This window comes from Leptodactylus fuscus, chromosome 4, assembly GCF_031893055.1.
Source record: "Leptodactylus fuscus isolate aLepFus1 chromosome 4, aLepFus1.hap2, whole genome shotgun sequence".
NCBI lineage: Eukaryota > Metazoa > Chordata > Amphibia > Anura > Leptodactylidae > Leptodactylus > Leptodactylus fuscus.
The window spans coordinates 172048253-172074396 of NC_134268.1; the positions used below are offsets into that span (position 1 = coordinate 172048253).

At 38.9% G+C, this 26144-nt stretch overlaps 1 protein-coding gene across 2 annotated transcripts in view; it reads left to right on the plus strand.

Annotated features, from left to right (window-relative positions):
- Window positions 1-8099, plus strand: part of ZNF385D (zinc finger protein 385D) — a 246336-nt gene extending 238237 nt beyond the window's left edge. For both annotated transcript variants that reach the window (XM_075271384.1, XM_075271385.1), the window contains 2 exons: window positions 914-1015; window positions 7550-8099. In XM_075271384.1, coding sequence (XP_075127485.1) covers window positions 914-1015; window positions 7550-7780 — 333 coding nt within the window. In that variant the 3' untranslated portion in view covers window positions 7781-8099. The remainder of the gene's footprint in view (window positions 1-913; window positions 1016-7549) is intronic.
- The last annotated feature ends 18045 nt before the right edge of the window (window positions 8100-26144 follow it).

The following is a 26144-nucleotide window of genomic DNA, read 5'->3' on the forward strand; positions in this document are numbered from 1 at the left end:
TTTATGGTACATGTGTCTATACGAAAGTTTTAGTAGTTTGCCGATAAACAGGACACATTTGTATGCTTTACATGGGAGAGACTGGTACAAGAGTTTGCACAAATCTATTTAATACACTAAGAATGTTTTAATACCGAAAAAGAAAATGTCTTAAAATTGTATTAACACCAAGCAACACTCGAGCAGAAAATAATTGTGGAATGAATTCACAGAGACTTGTGATTGATGTCAGCTTTTTAGATTGTGGGAAAAGTTCATGGATCAAGCTGAGTTTTAAGACACAAGTGAGAAAGAAGAGAGAGGGGGCAAATGCTTCATAGCTGTTGTCAATCCGTGTGTAACAGCTGTGAATATTGTTATCTTATAACATGCAGCAGATGAGCAGACAAAACCCATAGAGCGCCTCTAGGGTATATATATATCTCTCTCGCTCAAACCATTCCTCCTTATTCTGGAATCTGGAATAATTATTATTTACTGCAGAAATGAATCTTCTATTAATATTTTTACTTTAAGTTGTACGGAACTGTGGAAACTACTTAAACACTTTAATAAGAAAATACAATGAACGTTGGTTACTAATGAAGCTATTTAATATAATATGATTATCTATCCATACAAATGGGCTAGATAGGGTTCTAGGAGCCCTAAGAGGGTTGTACACTATTTGCATACCTGACTTACTGACTTAAACTCAAATTTGAATCAAATTAATTTGTGTCAAAACTAATGTGTGGACCAAATCGGCTGAGCACAAAACTTGAGAGGTTTGCCCATCACTAGTTGCTATAGTCTAGTTAGAGATAATAAGTCAGGTAAAGTGACTAGGATACAGTAATATAATCTTGAGAATAAACAAACAATAGACTTTTTTTTTTTTTTTTAATTCTCGGTATCTTTTTATTTATTTCAGCACATAAGTAGTCGAAGGCACAAAGACAGAGCTGCTGGAAAACCACCCAAACCTAAATATAGCCCCTACAATAAAGTCCAGAAAACAACCTCCCCACTTGGGGTAAGTTAAAAACTACCTGCAACATTGACATGAAAATAGTATAGATATTAGTATGTAAAGTTTATTGAATCTCTGTATGTGATCAGTACTTGTGAGTTATAAGGTGATCTATAACATAGACTTGGTATATTAAATGCACTGGATGTATATAGATGGAGTGCATTAGTATCCAAGATCAATAAATTGTGCAAAAAGTGGAAGTAGAACAGAGACTCAAAGGGTGGAGCAAAAAATCCTAGATCGCTTTATTCCTCTTCGAGTATTAAAGTGCATGCATGTTTAGTATAGGTATATTATTCTGTGCCTACTGCTGGCAGCTTATACCATCCCCCCACAGTGATTGGTCCTTACCTACTGACATCAGCAGGGGGAGTGATTCCTTGCTCGACCCTTTGAGTCTCTGTTCTAATTCTATTTCTTGTATAGTTTATTGATTTCAGATAATAGCACACTCCACCTATATACATCAAGTGGATTACATACACTAGGTCTATTTCATAGATCGCTTTTATATCGATGTGTGCATATGTTTAGTATAGGTATATTATCCTGTGTCTGCTGCATAGTGTTTTTTGTCTGGAAACGTGCTGATAGTTTCCATAGTGATGCTGGGAGCTTCTACCACCCCCCACATTGATTGGTTCTTATCTACTGACATCAGCAGTGGGTGTAAATCCTTGTTCCACCCTTTGAGTTTGTGATTGGACCAGAGGTCATGTGATAGTATCTGTGGACATGGTATTACTCCTTTTAAACCCACAGTTCCATAGTTGAGTTATCAGTGCTGCTCTGAATCTCCATCAGAGCAGTATACTCTGTCTCACTGTCCCCTGATGAACCTTTAGGGGGGAGAAATGCATTGGAATGTTTTTTTTTTTTTTACTTTTATCAGACAGGGCGCCATTAGTAATTTCCCCTTAGGGTCTCCCCCTTTTTTTACTTTGAAGTTGATTTTGGTGACACTTTTATTATTTTGAGTGTTCACCCTATATCAGGGGAAAACCCTCTATTGGGCACAGATAATTTATCTAAATGTACTTGTTTAGTTCCCTCTCATGAAGGGAGTTGTTTTACATCAGCAACCCAACCCCTTTGTTGGTGGCTATCTCACATGCAGTTGTTTTTTTTTTTTTCTCCTGATTCCAACATTCTGAGGAGCCTTTAACAAACTTTATATCTATGAGGCTTCCTTGGAGATGTTTTTATCCCACAGCATTTATGTGGGTCCTGTCTGGTATATAGTCCATTGACTATTTTTATTGTTTTTCACAACAGCACTTTTCTCACATAGTTCTGGGTCATTTTTTCCATGGCAAAATCCAAAAGTAATCATTTCAGATTTTGCCGCAATTCTAATTCATTTCTAGTTGTTGTCTTTTACAAAACATACTATAGTATCTTGAGAAGGAAAAACTGTTGATAATGAAATGCATTGCATACTACTAGTGAACAATTAAAATATCTATTTTAGTATGTTGGATTCTTAATGAAATAACATTTTCTATATATTAGAGATCTGTGTGGCTCTGTTCATCTGTTATTCCTCCTGGAATTTTATAAATAAGTAGACAACTGGGTGATACCATTTGGGCTTGTACCTACATGCCCTTGCATTATCCAGTCAGTGCTATCTGTGGCAGACTGTGTAGGAGAACATGCCTATGAGACTGGGAAAAGTAACGCCCAGTTGTCAATTTCTTCATAAATATTTAGGAGAAATAACAGAGGAATGTCACAAACAAGACTTCTAAGAAAAGATGCTGCATGAGGGTCAGACATATCAAGAGTGATCATAGGTCTTATTTAATTGATGCTGATAGACTTCTTATTCACAGAAAAATCAGAGCCTCTTGCCAAAGGTTTTTTTTTAAAAAAAGAATTCTGCACGATTTTTCTTCCATATAAACTTTTATCTTTGTTCACAAAATTAAAATTCCACCAGTACTCCTGCTAGCAGTTTTATATGCCAGAAAAATCATGCGGGAATTTTTGTTTTTTTAATATGCTACTACTACTAGAGATGAGCGAACACTAAAATGTCCGAGGTTCGAAATCCGATTCGAACAGCCGCACACTGTTCGACTGTTCAAACGGATTTCGAACCCCATTATAGTCTATGGGGGGAAATGCTCGTTTCAGGAGTACGCAAAATTTGATAAAATTATACTTACCAAGTCACTTACAAGTGACGGTCGGGCTGGATTCTCCTTGAAGTCTTCTCCAGGGGCAGCGCCCCCGCGGCATCTTCCAGCTTGAATTCACTCTGCCTAGGCATCGGGGCCTAGGCAGAGCCGACTGCGCATGCGTGGTCGGCTCTGCCCGGCCCGACGCCTGAGCAGAGCTGACTGCGCATGCGAGGGCATGCGCAGTCGGCTCTGCCTAGGCCGGATGCCTAGGCAGAGTGAATTCCAGCCGGGAGAAGACTTCTAAAGGTAAGGGAAGAACCAGCGTTGATTGGCAGAATGTATAGCATTCTGCCAATCAACGCTGGTTCTGCATCGAACCTTAAACTTCGAACAGCTAGTAGTGTTCGATCGAGTACGAGTATTTCGAATACCGTAGTATTCGATCGAACAGCTACTCGATCGAACACTACTCACTCATCTCTAACTATTACATAATTTAAACAAAAAAAAATAAAAACATCAGTTAAATTGTACATGAAGCTTAAATGTAAATTACACACTGAAATAGATCATTTTAACTATAGAAATCAATATGATTCTGGCTCTTATTTGAGGTACTGGTACAAGATACTGGTACACATTTCTGCTGCACCTGTTTTATTCTATTTTACTGAGTACATATCACCTAATTTGGAAAATTTAATTTGTACATCATTATCCAGATTCTATAACTGTTAAATTCAATATGATTCATTCTATAAAGCTTTATTCCTTAAAGCGTACCTCCAATTATAAACATCTTTTCATGAATGAATACTGGATTTCAATATTAGAAACTTTGTTATATATTTTGTTAATGGTATTTTTCCTTCCACTAGTAATTGTTCTCCTGCTCCTTATCTTCAACCTGACTGTTTGTTTACACTAAATGTATTTTTGTATTGAGCTTCTCACACCGAGCTCTATGGAGAAGGGAGGGGAGGAGTAAGATTCTCCTGCTGGGTGATTAATCGATTTATTGTCTCATTCTGTGCACTAATAGTCTCTTATCTTCAAACTTAGCAATGTTAAGCATGTACAGTGTAGCAGAATGTAATAACAGCACAGAAAGTAACTCTAACTGAATGTGAAGAAGAAAGCACAATTCTTTAATAAGCTATAATACAAAATCAACTTGTACTATTCACTTATGAAAGTTGTTTAGAACTGGAGGTATGCTTTAACATTGAGTGAATGATTTCTTAAGGATTTCTGATAAAATATTATGTTCAAGAGTAGGGTTGAGTCGATCTTGAGTTTTCAGGATTGTTTTTAAAATCCGATTTTCAATCATTTTCTAGCCGATCCTGATCATGAAATTTGCTCGATTGCCGATCGGGATCTGATCTTTCCCCATCCTGATCGCTCAACCCTAGTAATGTAATGTATGTACACTATGGTTGAGCCGATCTTGAGATATCAGGATTGTTTAAAAAATCTGATTTTCGATCATTTTCCAGCCAATCCTGATCCCGATCATGAAATTTGCTCGATCGCCGATCGGGATCTGATCTTTCCCGATCGCTCAACCCTATTCAAGGGTCTTAAGACATTTTTACTGGGATTTAATAATACCCCATAGATTTTACAGGGATTAAATTACTATATAATCCAAGCAAGTATAAGTAATGTAGTAAGTTTTTGCACTTTGCTTCCTACTGTGTCTTTGGTATACTGCGTTTGAGTTTTTGTAATTGTTTTTGGGCTTGTTTTTTTTAAATTAGCAACTCCTTTGATAGAAATTATTATCTTGAAAGAACATCTTTTCAATGTTCTCAATCATTGCATGAAAGTAACTACAGCTATTAAAACATGCTGCATACAAGAATGGATTTTTTTCCTCCAGGGTGTTTCACTGTCAAATTGAGATAAGCTCCCTGTAAAACCATTTTCTCTTATCTAAATACAGCATACTTGCTAAAAAATAATAAAATATATAAATTTATATACATTAATATTTAATATTTCATTTATACTAAAAATGTACGTAATAATTTAGTGACTAAGACATATATGTTATTTTTTAATCTTTACTTGTCTATAACTAGGGAATTCCCAGTTTAAGTTTTCGTCTATTTGCACTTTTATTTCTATTCTTTTCTCAAAAACATTGCTCCTTGTTTGCCTTCTAAATTTTTCATTAATCTTAGAGAACATAAGGAATTTATCAAAGTCTTATTCCATCGCAGTGCTATGAGTAAAGACCTAGGTTTGTCAATTGAAGTCTAATAGTATTTATCAGCTCCTAAACAAGTTTGTAATCGGAGTGAACTTATAATAACTCAGTGTACTGGGATGTAATATATAATTAGAGTTGAGAATAGGCACCTTAAGTACTTAAAGTAAAGGTCTTCTTTACACTCATTTTCTAAAAGAAATCTTTGGATAACTTATAAAGTACATAACCTTCAAAAGATGTGTTTTTTTCTTTTTTCTTTTGCATTATTTTAATTTTTGGTTTAACTTCTACCATTCTTTCAAAACAAAATTTTAAATCAGAGCCCAGTGATCATTCTTTCTAAACAGCACATATCACAAATGCTGTGTGATCACTGTCATATCGAAGGAAGGTGTGTTGTGGGGCGTACAGATGTGGTCTTTCTTAAAGAGAATCTATCACTGATTCCAGATACTTTAAATTGCTCCCATAGTGCTGTAGATGTTTTCAGCATTATAAAAACCATACCTTTCTTAAGTTCCAGAGTACCAGGGATGGTGAGAAAAAAGCACTTTTATTCTTTATTCAAATGAGGATTTTGGAGCACAGGCGGAGTTTTCTTCTATTACTGAGCATTGCTGCATCATCACTATACAAGCCCATCCACAATTCATCTCCTCCCCTGGGCAGTGGGAGGATCAACTGCCACTGGGAGGATCAAATAACACTGCCCAGGGGAAGGGGTTGAATGCAGGATGGGCGTGCTTAGTGATAATGATGCAGCAGTGCTCAGTAATAGAAGAGAATTCCCCCTGTGCGCCAAAATCCTCAATTGAATAAAGAATAAAAGTGCTTTTTCTCACCATTTCAGGGGCTCTGAAACTTAAAAAAGGGGGGAAGGGGCACAACAAGACAGTGAATCTTAGGCTGACCCCTCCCCCCCTATCCCTGACTACTTGCCTGAACTGTCCTAGGTGACAGATGACTAATTGGCGGCAAAACCCTACCTATATATAGGTGATGACACAGAATGCAGACAAGACAAAAAACAACAAAAGGGAGGTGTTGACAACAGTTGAGCAACACAGTACAGAATCGTAATTAAAGACAGCAGTCAAAGGTAAATATAGAGGTAAGGAATATGAATACAAGTAACAAACAGCAAGAGAGAATAGCCAGCACTCACAAGGCAATATCAAGCACCAATATGAATGTAAGCAAACAATAAATAGGAAGGAAGAACCTGCCTCAGACCTGATTGGAAGATAGGCTGTCAATCACACAGGTAACGCTAATATTAACTATCAGAGGAGCAGAGGGAAACCAAGTTGAAGGAGATGGGTGTAGTGGAAAATAAATTACAGAGATGAGCGAATAGCACAGTGTTCAGACAATACAAGAAAACCCTAAGCAAGGAATCAAAACTAAACATGCTTCCTGTGCTGCAGAAGTTTGAACGGGTGTGGATGTAACAGTATGCTTTTTATCTGCTAACAGCATCTACAACACTATGGGAGCAGTTTAAGGTAGCTGGGGCAGTGATAGAGTCCCTTTAACATGTCTCTAAACCTGATATATCTTAATATTTATGTCTCAAGATTACTGGATAGCACATAAGTACAGTACATCAGTGTGAAATTGTAGTCACTGCTTCCTATTCCCTCTCATCACACTAAACAGAAATGTCTCCTCTGTCCTCTCCACTACCAAGATCACCTCCGCCTGCTGTGTGACATCTGAGAGATCAGGCAGCTGTGGGGTAAATCTCTAAACAGAAAAGTCTGTGTCCTATGGAGCCTAGGGGTATTCTCCACTGATAGAACATGATGATAGAGGACACTGTTTGGAGTAAGGATCCACTGGTTAACATCAGAAATCTACACACCAGTAGCAAATACAGCCAGGAGTCATGCAGACTAAAGACGGAAAATAGATGCTTATATTTGCTGAAGCATATAACATGAAATCCAGACTTATAAATCGTAAGACATTTTAGGTGAAGCTATATTTCTACTGCTACTAAAAAATAATAATTTTGAAATATTTAAATTGTATTTGCAAAAGTTCTTTTGTAGGATTTCACCATGAAATTATTATTAATTCACATAAAAAAATTAGTACTCTATATCAATGTTGTCACCTGATTTACGATTATTAGTGCTATTGTATATTTTTATTATTGTATTTTTTTTTTTATTTTTTTTTCCACAGATAAAAGTAGCCTTCTCTAAACCACGTCTAAAGCCATTAACTACACGGATATTACCAAATCCTCTGGCAGCAGCAGCAGCTGCCGCAGTTGCTGTGAGTTCACCCTTCAATCTCCGCACGACGCCAGCAGCTACACTATTTCAGACTTCAGCACTTCCTTCGGCACTTCTGAGGCCAGCACCAGGGCCAATACGGACCACCCACACACCTGTTTTGTTTGCTCCTTATTGAACTTCAAGCAGGGATAGTTGTACTGCAATAATTTTTTTTTTCCAAAACAAAATTGAAAAAAAATAAATAAAAAAAACCCAGAAAACAAAAGAACTATGCAGTGTTTATTTTTAGTTTGGAATAAACATAAGCCAGAACTTTTCTTAGTTCAAACTGCTGGAGACAAGCGAGGAAGGCCGTATTTTCCTAAGTGAGAGCATTACTTAATGTAAAATTATTTTGTTGTATAAATGTTGTTGCTAAAAAGTTAGCGCCTATGGATGGTTCTACATGAGAAGGATCGGTATTAACTGCTCATGTGCCACTGGTCAGACCTTTAAAGGAGTTTAATCAGAACCAAATGGCATTAAACTATTCCTATGGGATTTTGGGCTCATATATACCATAAATAACACAATCATACCTATAGTTTCATATTTTATGGCCTCAGTCTCCAAAATTTAATATTTTTATGTATTCCCAAATTACTTTTGTGGAGATGATGGTAGAAAATGACTCTCTTGAACACTGACTTTCGCAAACTATCACCACCTAGCACCACCTCCTGTTATGATGGGGGCAGGCATTAAGGTTGATCAAGGGCGAGGAAGACTGTTCTGTTCTTGAATCTTTACCCTTGGTGTTCCACAAAATGAAGTTACATACCGATAAAAAGATCAATTTCTCCAGATTGAAGCCATGAAATATGAAATTTAATATAGGACTGTGCTTGTGTGCAAGCCCGTATGCTTAGCTTAATGGGCATCTTGGAGCTGACAGAATCTCTTAAAAGGGGTTGTGCCATGTGTGAATGTTATCGGCTATCCAAAAGATAGGGGATCACATTCTGACTGATAGGGGACCAAAAAATGGGACCCCACCAATCATTAGATCATTGTCCCAAATCCTTCTATCAAATGGAGTAGCACACTATTGCTTGATTCATCTATATGGGAGAGGTCTCTATGGACTTTGGCTATCTCCTGCAGTCCATTAAAGGTTAATGGAGCAACAACACACATGTGCAACCGTTGCTATCCATTATGGATAAGGGTATTTTTCATTCATGACACAACCCCATTAAGCCTGGGTTCACACATAGTGATAGCCAGTTAACAAATAATGCTTGATGCTGAGGTTTTGAGATGTAGATATTAACTGTGTGTTACTTACAGGAGAAACATGTTTGAAAAATGTGTTTCACTTGTTAAATTGATAACTGCATCACAAAACATGACAATTTAGGATAAAACTGGCTTTGATGTACATCATACAGTCTCTATATGTGAACATAGACCAAAATTTTGTTCTTAGCACATAGGGGGTGAGTTTGGCGGATGTCTCACTGTTCTTTGGTGTTAATAAAACATCTGTCCATTAATGGCCATCCTGTTCCTTTCCTGCTTCACTAGACTACAGGATTGGGATCTTTTATATGTAAAAAAAAAAAAAAAAAGTTTAGATGTTTCTTAAGCCAAAAGGCACAAAAAGTAATTAATTGCTGCTCAGTAAAATTTTACAATATCTTAGTACAGCTAGGATCACCAAGAGTCCCCATCATTTTAGATGTTTTTGTACTTCAGATTACTGTGCATAAAAAACTCCAGCATTTCAGAAAATCGACCCTATACTTGTACAGTGTATTGTGTGCGTTATACATCTCCAATGTACTTGCCAAACATATTCATGTAGGATATTTTGTTTAGGGTTTGTTCAGACAAGAATTTTTAAGCTCCATTTTCTTCACATTTTTTTAGAGATTGGGCTGTTAAAAAACAGTACAGTTGTTAAACATCTTATACAGTGACCAGCCAAAAATTTCACCAAAAGGCATAGCCCTAAGTTGCGACAGAACTGTATATTTGGAAGTGATGTCCAGGCAAGTTTATAAAGCAAGTCATTGTAAGGAGTTCAGGAGATGAAGAGCACATTCAGTAAAACAAAAGGAGATGAAAAATGGAGACAACACTCCCATAGAGTAGTAGAGAGCAAAAAAGACTTGAAATGGTCAACTTTTCCCTGTTCCTTTGAAGGTGGGTACTCACCTTATCTGGTTGTACTATGGATTGGCACAACTTTATACGGCTCTTGAGGTCCCTCTGCTGGCATGTCCGGCCTTTTAGATGGTAGATGGTTGTCTTGTGAGCTAACAAATGTACATGGATCCCAGTTTGGAAGAAAAAAGAGAAGGTCTAGATGCCCTGCCAGTGAAGTAAAGAATCCAAAGATGGCGGAAAAGACATTACATTGGCTTGTGGCATTTTTATTTGAATACACATTTCAAGAAAGAACAATCCCCCTCTGCAGATCAATTTACCTTGATGTATTGATGTGAAGAAGGGCATTGTTCATCCCCGAAACGTGTAATCAACTAAAGATGCCGCAAGCACCCTGACTGACCCTCTCTTTATTTCTTCCCAAGTGGGATCCATGTACATTTATAAGGGCATTTAGAATATTTCTGTGGAAGGAGCTATATTTTAATATGACATGGGCTTTCCAAATGACTGAGAAAGCTATCGTCAAAGACATTTTGAGGATGTGTGGATCTAATTCAACTTAGCATTTTGGGAAATAGCTGTTTGAAAAATGTATAGGGGATTTCAAGATCAGTCAAGATGGCGGCCCACTTTTACTGTATCTGTTTCAAAAACCCTACAAAGCTTATAACAACTCAGTCGCACTCAATAGAACAGTAGTATCACTCCACTTCTGAGGTTCAGTTTAATACACCAGATATTCCTACACACATTTTCGGTAGATTGCAGTCATGTATCACAGTTTTGTCATGGTAGTCCTGTAGTGTATCACTCAGACAATCTGCTAAACAGGAGTATCCAAAACACTACCAAAGCTAACTAGCCAATCCAATTAACTAACAGGTAACAGAAACAGGTAATATTTAAGGGTTGCAGCTCCCGAGTCATTATTATACTATGTGGTCTCTTAGTAACTAGAGATGAGCGAACACTGTTCGGATCAGCCGATCCGAACAGCACGCTCCCATAGAAATGAATGGAAGCACCGGGCACGTACACTTTGCCGGCAGCCAGCCGGCGTCACAGGTGCTTCCATTCATTTCTATGGGCTGATCCGAACAGTGTTCGCTCATCTCTATTAGTAACCCAATAATAAATGGAGGCCGGAGGAAGGTGCAGAAAAGACCAAATGCTGACACTCAATTTTCCTCACATCTCTCCAGTCCTCTCTATTGCTGTCCGCCAGCCTCCTAAGTGATGTCATAACTTTTTGATTATAGAAATCACAGTTTTTTGACTTTAGAGAATTTGTGAGCAAAATGTAGGACAGTAAAGGCACAACCATATTTTTAGAATAGTCTCACGGGCACCATCTAAGATACAGAAGAGAAGCTATGTAGGGAGGTATAAAGGTTTGTGGTCCGTGACAAGTAACCAAAAGTGCTTGGCCTATCTTGAGTAGTATACTTGTACAACGAACAATAGCGAAATATTCCATACCAAAAAGATTGAATGTGAATGTCAGAAAAGTGAACTAGAGGAAGCAGACCTGCTAGTTCTTCCCATATGAATACTAAGACTCAAAATTAAACCAATCTCAATAAACGTCTTTGAAAATGGAGCTTGAAAATACTATACAAGGATCTAATACATTAAACAAGCTAAAAAAAAAACCTTTGTTGTGTACAGCAGAAACACTGTGAATAGTAGCCTGCTCAAAGTCCATACCAAGTGCAAGATGGGTATTTTAAAGTAATTTAATACTGTGGATAGCTTATAAAAAGTACATTGCTATTATTTAGAACCAAGACACACAAAACACAAGGACCATGCTCATTGGAATTCATAACATATCCCAGGACTCAAGTAATATTATTATGAGGAATTTTTACTTTTCACTTTGGTACAGAGCACACTGCAAGTATAAGTTAAAGAAAACCTGTCCCATAATAAAGCAGCCTACACTACGGGCTTCATGTTACGTTAGCGGAGGAAGTAGAGCAGATGAATACATTGTTCCGTGGGGAAAGTTTTAGTATAACTTGAAATTATTTCTATTATATCTATGCCTTTTCTGGGTTTATTTGTCAAGCGGGCCGTCCTACTTGGTAATTGACATTATAGCTTTATGCACACAATCATTGACATAGCTTTATATCATACAAAGTAGGCTGGAACCACCCACTTGACTAACTAAACCCAGAATGAATAGAGTTAACTGAATACTGAATCTTTTCCCATAAAACTATATATCAATCTACCCGGCTCTATAACATGCAGTCGACAGATGGAACTGCATTTTTAGTGTGATAGGTTCCCTTTAAAAACTGAAAGAAATATTGTTCTCTCTCAATATGTTTACTGCTGTATTTGGGATTTTTGATAATGGATAAAATACAATACACAAGTATGTAATGTATTATATGTGCCATAAATGTATGGGTTAATGTAAAAAAAAACTATGTATGTGATTGTTCTCTGTATTAATGCACAGGTCTATTTCTGCTGCTCAGATTTTCTTGGTACAAGCTTCTAATGACTATCCTATGGGATATCCACCTGAAAAGTTGTTACATTAGCTTTCTATAGTGGAAGTTAATCAGGTCATTGATAAAACATTCTTAACAGGGAAACAGTGCAATGTCATTGTCATTAGGGATATGTTTCAATGAAAATACATTCCATGTTTAAAGATATTCCTGTTATCTCAATATAATATATACCGTTTTTTTTTTTTGCTTTTTAAAAAATGTTTCCTTTCAATTTTCAATCTATATTCCTCTCAAAAAATTGTTTTCTAAGAAGACGATACAAAGAGATAATTTATTGTAATAGAATAAAAATATAGAAGTGAAATAAATTATTATATGTGTATTCATGAACCATCAAATGCTATCACTAAATTCAATTACGTTATAGATTATATTTCAGAATTAAAGAGGTTATTGAGATTGACAAAATAGGATCTCCTTTTTTTGCAAACACTATTGTTCTTGTCCATGGCATATTTGTATTACTGCCCCTTTCAAGTCATAGGGGTTAATTCCCCATGGTCAATTCCACAACCCATGAGTACGAGAGGTGGTGCTGTTTCTTGAAAACAAAGCAGACCCTTTGTTTTTTAAATTTTTAAAAAATCTGGTGAAAAACATTTTGGAAAATGAGTCTTTACACTGTATAGAAATTTGACATAATATTGCATATTACAGTAACTCAGCTAAGCTCTTAGGCTGTGTCTGATCACAAGCTCATGGACGGTATCCAATAGAATTGGGAATCCAACTCTGTACTACAACACATGAAGTAACTCACGATTAGTATAACATAAGTAATACAAAGTATTCACAAAGCTACTAGGAAGCAGCACCCCACAAAGAAGGAAGCAGCACTCCTGTGTAAAGAAAATCCAAGCCTGCACCTACCTACAGTACGTGAATGTGATTCTTTGGCTGTTTTTCTAAAAAATTTTATTTCAACACAGTTGCAAAGATCTACTATTGGGGTTACAACTAGACTACTTTTACAACTATAATATGGTGCATCTTAGCATATTTAACAGGTCAAAGTTACATAGTTACATAGTAGATGAGGATGGATGAAGACATCAGTCCATCAAGTCCAACCTATAACCCTACAATCCCTACAGTGGTGATCCAGGGGAAGGCAAAAAACAAACAAACAATGAGGCATATGCCAATTGTCCAATTTCAAGGGGAAAAAAATCCCTCTCGACTCCAAGGTGGCAGTCAGTATAAAAACTTTGGATCAACGTGTCCTTTAAAATCTAGAGTCCATAACCTGTTATATTTTTCTCTTCAAGAAAGGCATCCAGGCCCTCTTTGAACTTGTTCATTGAATCCACCATCACCACTTCCTGGGGCAGAGAGTCCTATAGCCTTGCTGTTCTTACTGTGAAGAATCCCCTTCTATGTTGCTGGTGAAACTTTCTCTTCTCCAGATGTAAAAGGTGACCCCTTGTCACTGGCCTAGGAATAAAAAGATCCTTAGAAAGTTCTTTGTATTGTCCCTTCATGTATTTGTACATGTTATTAGATCTCCCCGTAGATGTCTTTACTCCAAACAGAATAACCCCAAGTTTGTTAATCTATCGTTGTACTCCAATCCAAGTCATGACATATCTTTGGTGTGTTGGGGTACATCTAGTTTAGGCAAGAATTGTTGAACGTGGATTATCAGAAAAAGGTGACATAGCTTAACTGTGCTACGATGCCCCAAAAATGCTTCAAAATTGTGTTGCCTGTCTCAAAGTAAGCCAACAAAAATGTAGTGTAAATTTAGACTAGACAGTCAAAAGATATGCCAGATGTAACATCCAGCATCGACCACTATGATAAATTCAAATTAGAGGCTGTCAACATTTATTAGTAAATCTGGGTCAAAGTTACTCTATATAAAATTGTGTTCAAAGAAAGACAACTTTTACAAAGACCAAACTGGTATACAGTAGAAACAGAAAGAAAAAGTAGACCTGGCGCCCATAGGTAATATTTAAGGCTCAATGAGGGAGCCTAGTATACCAGCTGCAGCTCTTACCCAGGCACCAACCCACAGAGCGGGTGATGATATAGTAGAACCGAAAACAAAGTTAAAAACTGGGGAAATTAAAGTGCGCTGCTGGGGGTAAATCAATCGATGAGTCGATAACGTACAAACAGAGAAATTTATTGGTTCCAATGGACATAAAATGAGGCAACGCAGTTCAATGCCGTACCCAGAACCTTCATCAAATGTCGTCATTATTCGTTATTTAATATTTGTAGTGGCGTGCATTCTGCCAATCAACGCTGGTTCTGTATCGAATCTTAAACTTCGAACAGCTAGTAGTGTTCAATCGAGTACGAGTATTTCGAATACTGTAGTATTCGATCGAACACCTACTTGATCGAACACTACTCGCTATCTCTAGTTATAATCTATTATCTACATCTTTTTGCACTTTCTAGCATCCAAGTGACATACTGTCCCCTAATAATTACATTATAAACAATATGTCACAACTAGCATCACAGAGATCTATAACGCTAGAAGTCTGTCTTCTGGTATAATGTTTAGGCTAATAAGTACGAACCACTCATGGACCAAGTTTCATGGATGAAAAACAGTTATGTGAATGAGATGTTGGATCATCTGTATTGATAGACATTCATAGAAAGTTACAATACATTTGTACATATAGGAAACCTTCACAAAGAAAGACCAAATGAAACTAGCACAAAATCTTCCATTAAAGTTTTTATTTCAATAAAGAGAAATCTCTTTACTGTTTTCTGTTCTTGGTTTTATGAAATAATATTACATTTGTGTGCTGGAAAGAAGTGCCAGATTCTTAGATTTACTGGAATATCAGATGTCAGATTAAAGAAATGGCACTTTATTCAGCAAATAATATGAGCCTGTTGTGCCAGTCTTTGCAAATCTCTGCTGTAGTATAGAACGTGTCTAAATCCCTATTTATGATATTGAATTGCTAACTACATTTCGTTCGCTCACAAAAACGATAACACAGATGGAATAAGAGGGAATTGGTTGTAAGAGGGTAACATTAACCCTTTGTTGGCTGACATTACTTATTTATAATTTTTTTTTGATGGTCGTTCACGCATTTCCCTCTTAAGCTAAAGGTTAATTTTATTTAGAAACAACTCATTCGACTATATCAGCAGACACTGTCCTGAGCCATCAGTAAATGTTAGATACAAAAAAAATCCTGATATATCCACAGATATATATTATATATATTTAATCAGGTACGAGAAGGGTTACCTTACAGTGATTGGGAGACAACTTAAAGATCAGTGACCACATGTATACTGTGGGTCCTTTATTTAGCTGAATGTCAAAGATAAAAAGTCCTGGGAGCTAATAAGATAATCCTTTAATAGTCCCAAAATGGGGAAATTGAGTGTGATAAAGCATCATGGATAGTACAGTAGTATATGGCAAGAGATAAACACATACAAGCTCATGACAGATAGAGAGATGCTAGGAGTCATAGCAACTAAAAAAAAAAAGAAACAAAAAGAAAAACTGCAGGATCATTTAGTTCTCTGTGCAAAGTGATGTTGATAATACAGCCCAACTGGTTGGAGAACACGAGGAGGGGGGCACCGTATATAGACATAACAGGCAGAAAGAGGGTTGTTGTTTTTTTTGCAGAGGTAGGGGGCATATGCTCACATGTGGTATTTCCTTTGGTAGGTAGTGAGATCTCATGCTCAGCTGATAGTTCAATATCTTGCATCAGCACTATTGTTCCTTAACCACAAAAATGTCCCAAAAAGTACCCCATCCTTCATCGCAAGCCCTCATTCTAACTTCTTACCACTGTCATGTGTTCTATCTGCCCAAAGAAGTCTGAAGCCATCCAGGGAGAGAGGGTGCTGCTCTCTTGCCCTGCTTCCTTAACGTGTGTGTGTGGGGGGGGGGGGTAGTTTCTTAGGATGTAACAGAGTCCCACGTGTCCACAGTAAAAGAAAGGATAATCTGTTTTACGTTAGTCATAACAGCAGCACAAGTGGGGGGTATTATGCCCCTGTATGCTGGTAGGACAGATGGAATTTTTAATTAATTAATCAATCACAGCCTGGCCCTATAAGAGGGCACAAGGACCTCCACCTGTGTGTTAATACAAGAGTACATAATCTATACAACACACATAACAAAAAAATTTACAAAGTAATAGGGAGGGAGCCTTGTGCTGCTGTTATGACTAAGGGAAAACAGATTACCCTTTATAATCTCAGCTTCCCTGTCGTCATACAGCAGCACAAGTGGGGAGGTAGCAAGTAATCCTCCACTCAGGGAGGGTTTCCACGGCCCATAGAGGTCAGTATTGACCGCCCAAAGGCCGTCGCGACAGACGCCCGGGAGTTTAGGCGGTAATGCCTTACAAAGGTGAGAGGAGAGGACCAAGAGGTGGCTGCACAGATGTGCTCTAATGGGACCGCCGACCTCTCCGCCCAAGATGAAGACACCGCCCGGGTCGAATGCGCCGTTAGACACTCAGGAGGGGACAAACCCCGAGTTGAAAAGGACAACTTGATGGCCCCCTTCACCCAACGGGATATGGAGGCCTTTGAGGCCTTCTGACCTCTAATCTTCCCGGCCAGATTGATCAGGAGGTTCTCTGACCTCCTAAAGGGCAGAGTCCGGTTGAGATAGATCTTAAGACATCTGCCCAGGTCTAAAGAATGCAGCCTAACCTCCTCCGGGGAGGAAGGCTCCGGTACAAATGTTGGTAATGAAATGAGCTGGCTCAAATTTGCCCAAGAAGGAACCTTGGGTATAAACTCCGGCAAAAATCAGAGTTGAAACCTGTCACAGAAGAAGTAGGTGTAAGGCTCCTCTGATGACAGAGCCTGGAGCTCTCCAACCCTCTTAGCTGAGGTGATTGCCAGCAAGAAGGCTACTTTAAGCGTTACTAGCTTTAAATCCACTTTTTCCAGTGGCTCAAACAGTGGGTCACACAAAGCCGCCAACACGATACCCAGGTCCCATTGGGGAACGGGGGCTGACACCGAAGGTCTGATTCTCGTTGCACCCCTATGGAACCCTTTCACTAAGGGGTGTTGAGATAAACGCCTCCTCAGATAGGCGGACAAAACGGCTACCTGTACCTTCAAGGTTGCTGGAGATAGCCCTTTGTCTAGGCCGTCCTGGAGGAACTCCAGTATTGATTCCACCGAGGGATCAGATGTTCCTGTGCCATGTTCCGAGCTCCAGGTCCTTAAGATATTCCAGATTCTGCGGTAACTCCTATTTGTGGATTCCACTCTGGCACAGTAGATAGTTCTCAGGACGGCCTCTGACAGTCCACTATAACCTAATAGGGACTGGTCAACCTCCAGGCTGTCAGGTTAAATCTCCTCAGATCCTGGCATCTCTGGCCTCCTTGAGTGACCAGGTCTGGGAGAGGGGGAAAAACACGCAGGTGGGAGGTCCTTGTGCCCTCTTATAGGGCCAGGCTGTGATTGATTAATTAATAAAAAATTCCATCTGTCCTACCAGCACACAGGGGCAGAATACCCCTCACTTGTGCTGCTGTATAACGACAGGGAAATACCAGTCAGCCGACCGTAGACATCTTCCACTTATAAGCAATAGATGGCAAAAACATTTCCTTGAAAGAAGAAGTCCACAATTTCATTCAGGTTTCTCCTTCATGCTTTGTCTGCATCATGTTGCCCATGCTTTCCTTAGCTCCTGGGGGGATGGTAACAAGGCACACGTACACAGGAAATTCCTGCCGAGCAGGTATCTTCCAAGCTTAAACAATAGACACAAAGAAAATAGTCTGGGAAATTGTGCATTCTGGGGGTGGCAGTTATATTATATTTTTTAGAATTGTGATAGCATTAGTACGTAGACTATATGTAGGTGAAGAAAATATGGGTCGGGCACCTGGAGAACTGAGGAACAAAAGATGTCTTTGTTGAAAACTTTACAGAAACCAATCACTGGTGGAAGAAGAGGTCATGGTGGTCCAGATGGAAAAGATGAGAAACGTGAATGATTCTAGCTGGTGACATCACTTGAAGTCACTGAATGTTTCCTGTGATGTATTCAACTAAATTGTCTGCAGGGCCATATGCAGAGCTGCAGTGGTGTAACAAAAGTCTTGTTGCCTGAGTGCAAACTTTTGTCTGGGGCCCCCTACCACTCCCCCCTACAGCAAAATTTTTGACGTTGACAGTTATGGGTGCCGTAGTGTTGCCCCTGCACGGAACTCCTTCCTATGCCTTTGATAGAGCATAAATTTGTCTCAGAGACAATATATACTATCATGTGTTTACAAGAGCCAGTCCTGGCGATTATCTGATCCTGCACTCTCTCAATAGTGATGCAAACATAAACAATCATGTTGTCAGTGCTAGCAGTCACAGGTATGAGAAGAGTTAGTCCTTGTGCAGCGCTGTGATCAGATTTCATCATGAAGTGACCCAGGCTTTTCTGCAATTGATGAGCACATATGTCAATGTGTAGTAAGGAATTCAAGGACATTGACTAAAGTACAAATGCTATCATATCATTCAGACTTACTGTACTACATGAGAAAATACTATGTTTTAGCATAGTGTGTTGTACAATAAAAATGGATTGAAATGGATGGATTTAAATGGATTTTCCAATATTTTCTTTAAAAGATTAATTTATGGGGGTGTGTGGATTGACACACTTACAAGCAGTTGTTTGTGGTGAGAACTTTGTACCAGAATTTATCCAATACAGGTATGACCGATTCAACATGAGAAAAACCCAAATGAAAAGGATGATTCAACACCCAAGGTAGCTGTGCTCTCTGTCTCCAATTATTTTCAGCCACTGCAAGAATCCATTCTATCTGCAGACAGTGAGTTGGGGTCAAACATGTTAACGCTGCCATCTTACATCAGTCAGATGCCCACAACCTGTGAAAAGCTGAACTCTCCTCAGCAACAAGACCTCCCAGAGTCTGCTTAGCACTCCCTGCCTACTGCTTCTCGCCTCTCTGCTACTCCAGTAGAACCACCCAAACCCTTTGAAGGCCACTTCATGCTACACCCTTATACTCCTCAGCCCCGGTGGAAGGGGTGTGGCTGAAACCCTCCTCCCCATGTGTGACATCACAGAAACATGTATCCTCTCAAAGGACACAGCCAGAATCTCCTCATCGACCTGGTCCTGCGGCACAGGTAAGACCAACTACCCCTACACATTCAACTGGATAATACTCTTATATTGGAGGCCATTCTGAGGATTCCGGCTAGGGTGTGAAAGTCTCTTTTTCAATTCCCCTTAGCTGAGAAGTCGATACCTCTACTAACCTACAGGTTCAAAAGAAAAATCACTTGGCGTGGGGCAACAAAGTGGCTCAGTGGTTAGCACTGCTGCCTTGCAGCGCTGGAGTCCTGGATTTGAATCCCACCAGGAACAACATCTGCAAGGAGTTTGTATGTTCTCCCCGTGTTTGTGTGTATTTCCTCCCATTCAACAAAAAGACATACTGATAGGAAAAAAAATGTACATTGTGATCCCTATGTGGGGCTCACAATCTACAGGAGAAAAAATAAAAAATCACTTGGCTTGTCAAAACTGCAGGTAAATATGCCCCTCCATGGCCCCATGTCTACCTTTACCAGACAAAGCTGCCCACATGCTACAGGGTCACCCTGAATTACTGGCATCGCTGGCACTACTCCCTAGCAGACAGGATATGGGCAGACTCACCACTGATTTGAAAAAGTACTTGATGCCAAGATCTTAAAATGGTTAAAAACCATATAGTGACTCAATACCGTGTTGATGAGCTGGAATCCTTCCAAACTTTTGTTACATCTACTATACAAAACCTACAACATGCTTTTACCTCCCAATCTGCACAACATCATCGCATACTGTCACATCTAGATGACATTGGAAACAGATATAGAAGGAACAATATCAGAATTAGGGGTCTTCAAAAGTTAAATGCACTCCCGATCTTATCCCTACTCTTACTCTTTCTATACACTCCTTGAATGCCCTGCTGACTCCCACAATGAAATAGACAGGACACATATGGTGCTCCATGCATGGAGCATAGTTCCTTCAAAGCCCTGTGATGTTTTATGTAGTGTATAATACTATGACTTTAAGGAAGCAATAATTCTGAAGGCCAAAGAATGCAGGGAAATTGACTTTAATGTTAAATTCTCTATATACCTTGTCCTGTCTTGTCACACACTTAGACAGGAAGTAGCCTTAAACCACTTCTCTCTGTCCTTCAAAATCTTGTTATTTCATACTGATGGGCCTTTTCCTTCTCACTTTAAATCCAATCCAGAGATACCCTCATAACCCTCTCAGCCCCAGGGGACCTACCCACATTCCTTCAGATTTTGGACTTTTCTCCACTGAAACGCCCAGGTTGGGAGAACATCTTCAGAGAAAACTTCTGTCTTGATCAGATTCCTCCAAATTCATAGAACTGGATGTCAACCTAAATACTATCTACCTATTCCTTAAATATGAAATTCTCAATGCCTTATATAGTATAGCTAACATATATGTCTCCCTAAGCTCAAATTAAATCATCCTCTTCCTTCTAACCTGTGACATAAACTTGGTATTCTCTTAATTGGACCATTGGGTCAATCAAGCACATACATATTTTCTCCAAGTCCACCCCTTTCAGAATTTTTTCTAGCTTCCTAATACGTCGTACAGAATATATCCAACCCATCCTAACTAGAGATGAGCTAATACTATTCGAAACTCTAGTTTCGAATACCTTGCTCCCATAGGAATGAATGGGAGCGTGCAAGTGCCAATTAAAACCCTTAAACCCAAGGTTTTACTGTACATATCTAGTGTAGGAGACTGATGAATATGTTACAATATCTTTAGTCTTAAATAACTTATATCATCTGTACCACTGTTGTTGTACTGTACAATATATATAGAATTCATAAAATGAAAAATATTTCACGCCTCATTGAACAGCTTTATATTTTGTGGTTTATGATCCCATCTCCTTTGGTTGCAGGCTAAATATTTATATTATTTTCCATTTCTATTTTGATGTGGGTTAACTTTTTAGATGTCAAAATTATCTAGAATATGATGTTTATCCAGAATGTCAGCCAATTTTCTCTCATCACTTTCTCCAATATTCTTCTGTTTCGAGAACAATTTCCAATAACAATGTCGGTTGCTATGGTTTACTGTTAATATATCTTTTTCTATACTTAATTATAAATAATGAAGCAATTGACCACTTTTTGAGGGTAATTAAGCAATATAATTAAGAGAAAGTTTGCAATGATTGCAAAGACGTACTGTAGCTTCACAAATAACAGCAGTCTTATTGAAAATAAATCTGAAATATTGGCTCGGCTCTATCTCCTCTGAATAAATGACAACATAATTAAAACTGCATTTCTGAGTTGGCTGGAACAATTTCCCTCAAGCACATGCTTAACTTTCTATATTCTTTTAAGGAGCTCTTTGTTTAAGTTAATTTACTTAGTTAAATGATGCTGGCATACAGTAAACTGTAGCAGAGAAATATGTGTCTTAAGGTCATGTTATTGCAATGCTTTGAAAACAAGATTCTTTTACTCAAACTTGCGCAGTTTTTCTGTTTCACATTAGAGGAAATGATCCATGCATTAAGAATGATACTGCAAGATGTCCTCATATTTAAGTAAGTTCTCTTGTTGATTAAAAAAACATGAATGCCTACTAGGGTTGAGCAATCAGGATCAGAAAAGATCGAATTCCGATCAGCGATCGAGTAAATTTCATGATTGCGATTGAAATTCCGATCCCGATCTTTTCCGGTGGGATCAAGGTCGGAGGTTATTTCCTACAATACTTGGCTACTGGCCAATCATTGTGTAAAAAGTTAACATTAGGGTTGAGCGATCGGGAAAGATTGGATTCCGAATGGCGATCGAGCAAATTTCACGATCGGGATCGGTTGGAAAATTATCGAAAATCGGATTTTAAAAACGATCCTGAAATCTCAAGATCGGCTGAACCCTAATGCCTACCTATAAGAGAACCATGTCAAGCCATGATACTGCAATCATTATGTGTAGTTCAACAATAGTAGTGTAAAGATGTGGCAGGTAAGGCTATGATCACACTGGCATCTCGGTTTCCGTCCTTCGGGTCCACTTGGAGAAACAAAAGATGGAATGCTGTCTGCTTAAAAATTGAACCCTATTGACTATAATGGGGTCTGTTGAATTTCCACCTGGTTTCCACCAAAAACGGCAGATAGAAAAGTCCTCCTTGAAAGACTTTTCTGTCTGCCGATTTTAACCCCTTCCCGCCGATGGCATTTTTTGATTTTCGTTTTTCGTTTTTGACTCCCCTCCTTCTAAACCCCATAACTTTTTTATTTCTCCGCTCCCAGAGCCATATGAGGTCTTAATTTTTGCTGGACAAATTTTTCTTGATGATGCTACCATTAATTATTCTATATAATGTACTGGGAAGCAGGAAAAAAATTCAGAATGGGGTGGATTTGAAGAAAAAATGCATTTCTGCGACTTTCTTACGGGCTTTGGTTTTACGGCGTTCACTGTGCAGCCAAAATGACATGTCCCCTATATTCTGTGTTTCGGTACGGTTCCAGGGATACCAAATTTATATGGTTTTATTTACATTTTGACCCCTAAAAAAAATTCCAAAATGGTGTTAAAAATTTTTTTTTCTAAAAGTTGCCATATTCCGACGGCCGTAACTTTTTTATACATAGGTGTACGGGGATGCATAGGGCGTCTTTTTTTGCGGGGCCGGGTGTACTTTTTAGTTCTACCATTTTCGGGAAATGTTATTGCTTTGATCACTTTTTATTCAAATTTTTATCAGAATCAAAACTGTGAAAAAACGGCGGTTTGGCACTTTTGACTATTTTTCCTGCTACGGCGTTTACCGAACAGGAAAAATATTTGTATAGATTTGTAGAGCGGGCGATTTCGGACGCGGGGATACCTAACATGTATATGTTTCACAGTTTTTAACTACTTTTATATGTGTTCTAGGGAAAGGGGGGTGATTTGAACTTTTAATACTTTTTATATTTTTTTATATTTTTTTTTACTTTTTTTTTATTTTTTTTTTGCATTTATTAGACCCCCTAGGGGTGTTGAACCCCAGGGGGTCTGATCACTAATGCAATGCATTACAATGCTAATGCATTGCAATGCATTGCAAAAAATCATCATCTCTTTTGCAGGCTGCATAGACCAGCCTGCAAAAGAGAGAATTTGCAGACCGGCTGGGAGCCTTTAACAAGGCTCCCGGCTGTCATGGTAATGGGAGGTCGGCCCTGGAGCATGCTCCAGGAGCCGGCGATCCCTGCCAAAATGGCGGCGCCCATGCGCCGCCGGGAAAATGGCGCCTCCGGCGCCTTTGACAGCAGCGCAGGAGGGGTTAATGCCTCCGATTGGTCCGGGGACCGATCGGAGGCATGAGAGCCGGTTGTCTACTGCTTAAAGCAGTAGACACCCGGCGGCTATGGCGGCCGCCCGGCTCCCGGGCGGTCGCCATAGTTACAGACCCGACACGCGCTGTACTATTACGGCGCATGTCGGGAAGGGGTTAAGTGGATTGGGCTCAGTTTCGTACGGAGACTTGAACACTAGTGTGATTATAGTGTAAGATGTCAAATTGTAACATTATGACACCTGTTTGCCTTTGCCTTCCTATCCAGCACTCTGCTGCTCACTCTGCTCTGGCAATAAGTTGCCTGCATATGCCAAACTGCCAGTCTTTTAAAGGGCCAGAATGTGCTAACTGTACATTTTTTCTTGCCTGTTGTCCTGTCACTTGTCTATGGTTCATGTCTGAACTCTGCCTCTGCATTTGACTATGACTCCTGTCTACTGCTTTGATACAGTGTCTTGGTGACTTAATCGTGAAGATGTGTCCTTCTGTCCTTCTGGATGGATATTTTCACAAATCAAATCAAATCAAAAGATAAGCAGCTTCTAAAAGCAACATCATTTTATGATAATCAGAAGGAAATATCCTGACTATTTTGTTTATGTCTATTTGTAACCACACTGTGAGCGTAAGGTATGAATTGTAGCCTTACAAGTATTCAGTTAGCAGATTGTGACATTGTGTTGAATTGGTTTCATGAGAAATTGCATTCACTAACCAAACTCACAAATTGGCATCTATGAACCAGCCATAGCTAATGGAGAATATTCAAAAATACATTGTATTATACAAATAAAAAATGTTCTGCAAAGGAAGGACACAAGTTCCTAATCCTTGTGGGCCTTATGCCTTGGAGGGTTATAGGGCAGGTTGAGTTTCCTTCTCTTTTTGGACAGGGCTTGCAATGGACCATATACAAAGTAACAGTGTCAAGTTAAACTTTGTAACATCTGTATTGTAATAAGCTTTATTTACTTACGGCCAACAAGAGTAAAAGACTACCTAGAGGAAATAAATATAGAAATCACTAGGGTTGAGCCGATATTGAGATTTCAGGATCATTTTTAAAATCTGATTTTCGATCATTTTCCAGCCAATCCCGATCGCTCAACCCTAATGTTAGCTTTTCCCACAATGATTGGCCAGTACCCAAGCATTGTGGGAAATAACCTCCGACCTTAATCCCGCCGGAAAAGATCGGGATCGGAATTCCAATCACAATTGTGAAATTTACTCTATCGCCGATTGGAATCTGATCTTTTCCAATTCCGATCGCTCAACCCTTGAAATCACCATAAATAGAAGAAACTATTTTACTGGAAAAGGTAATATGTTTTGATGGTACAGTATTACTGCACTTATACTGCACCACTACCTTGTGTGGTTGGAATTTTTCTCTACTTCCCACCTTTCATGAGCAATCAAGATGCGGATTAGGCTCCCTACAGTCAAGTGGACAGTAACAAACTGGAGCAGACAGTCATTGACCACCCACCTGATAGAGAGCCTAAATAGCATATCTGGCACTGAAACTAACAGCAAAGATTCATCAGAAAAGGAGGGGGCTAGAGAAAAAAATCCCAAATGTGGCAGAATCAGTGACACCTATGAAAGAATGCAAAGAGTTAGAGTTGGTGACGGTGGTGAAATTTCTTGTTGTGTATTACACATTTCTTATTGAAATCACAAAGCAGTCTATGTATTGACACAGACTCTTTGCAAAATGCTTCTGATTTGACTAATAGATTAGGGTTTTGTCTAGAGATGAGTGAGTAGTACTCGATCAAGTAGGTATTCGATCGAATACACCGGGATTTGAAATACTCGTACTCGATCGAGTACCACTCGCTGTTCGAATGTAAAAGTTTGATGCAGAACCTTGTAGTGCGGGCATGCGCAGTCGGCTCTGCCCAGGCCCGATGCCTGGCAGAGTGAATGAAGAGCCGGAAGATGCCGCGGGGACGCTGCAAGGAGAAGACTGCTCGGAGGATCCAGCCCGACCCTCAGTCGTGGACTTGGTAAGTATAATTTGATCGAACGTTGCCTACCCCTGAAACGAGCATTTCCCCCCCCATAGACTATAATAGGGTTCGATATTCGATTCGATTAGTCGAATATTGAGGGGCTACTCGAAACGAATATCGAACCTCGGACATTTTACTGTTCGCTCATCTCTAGTTTTGTCTAAAATTGTCTAACTCAAATTAAATTCAGAAAGGTAAAAAAATATATATTATTTTGGAAAAGAATCTAACTTAGTGCTGTTGACATTGAAGGTTGTGCCAGGACTTTTTTCTCTCAAATCGCATGTAGCAGATGACATTAAGTATCACATGATGGACACTCATTCCGTATACTACAATATATGGACTGACCATTTCCACTAGTGTGGAAGCTTCTGATACTATATTTATAGTCCTTTGCAACGAAGTTCCCTATATCTCATTATAAGATACCAGGATATTGTTTAC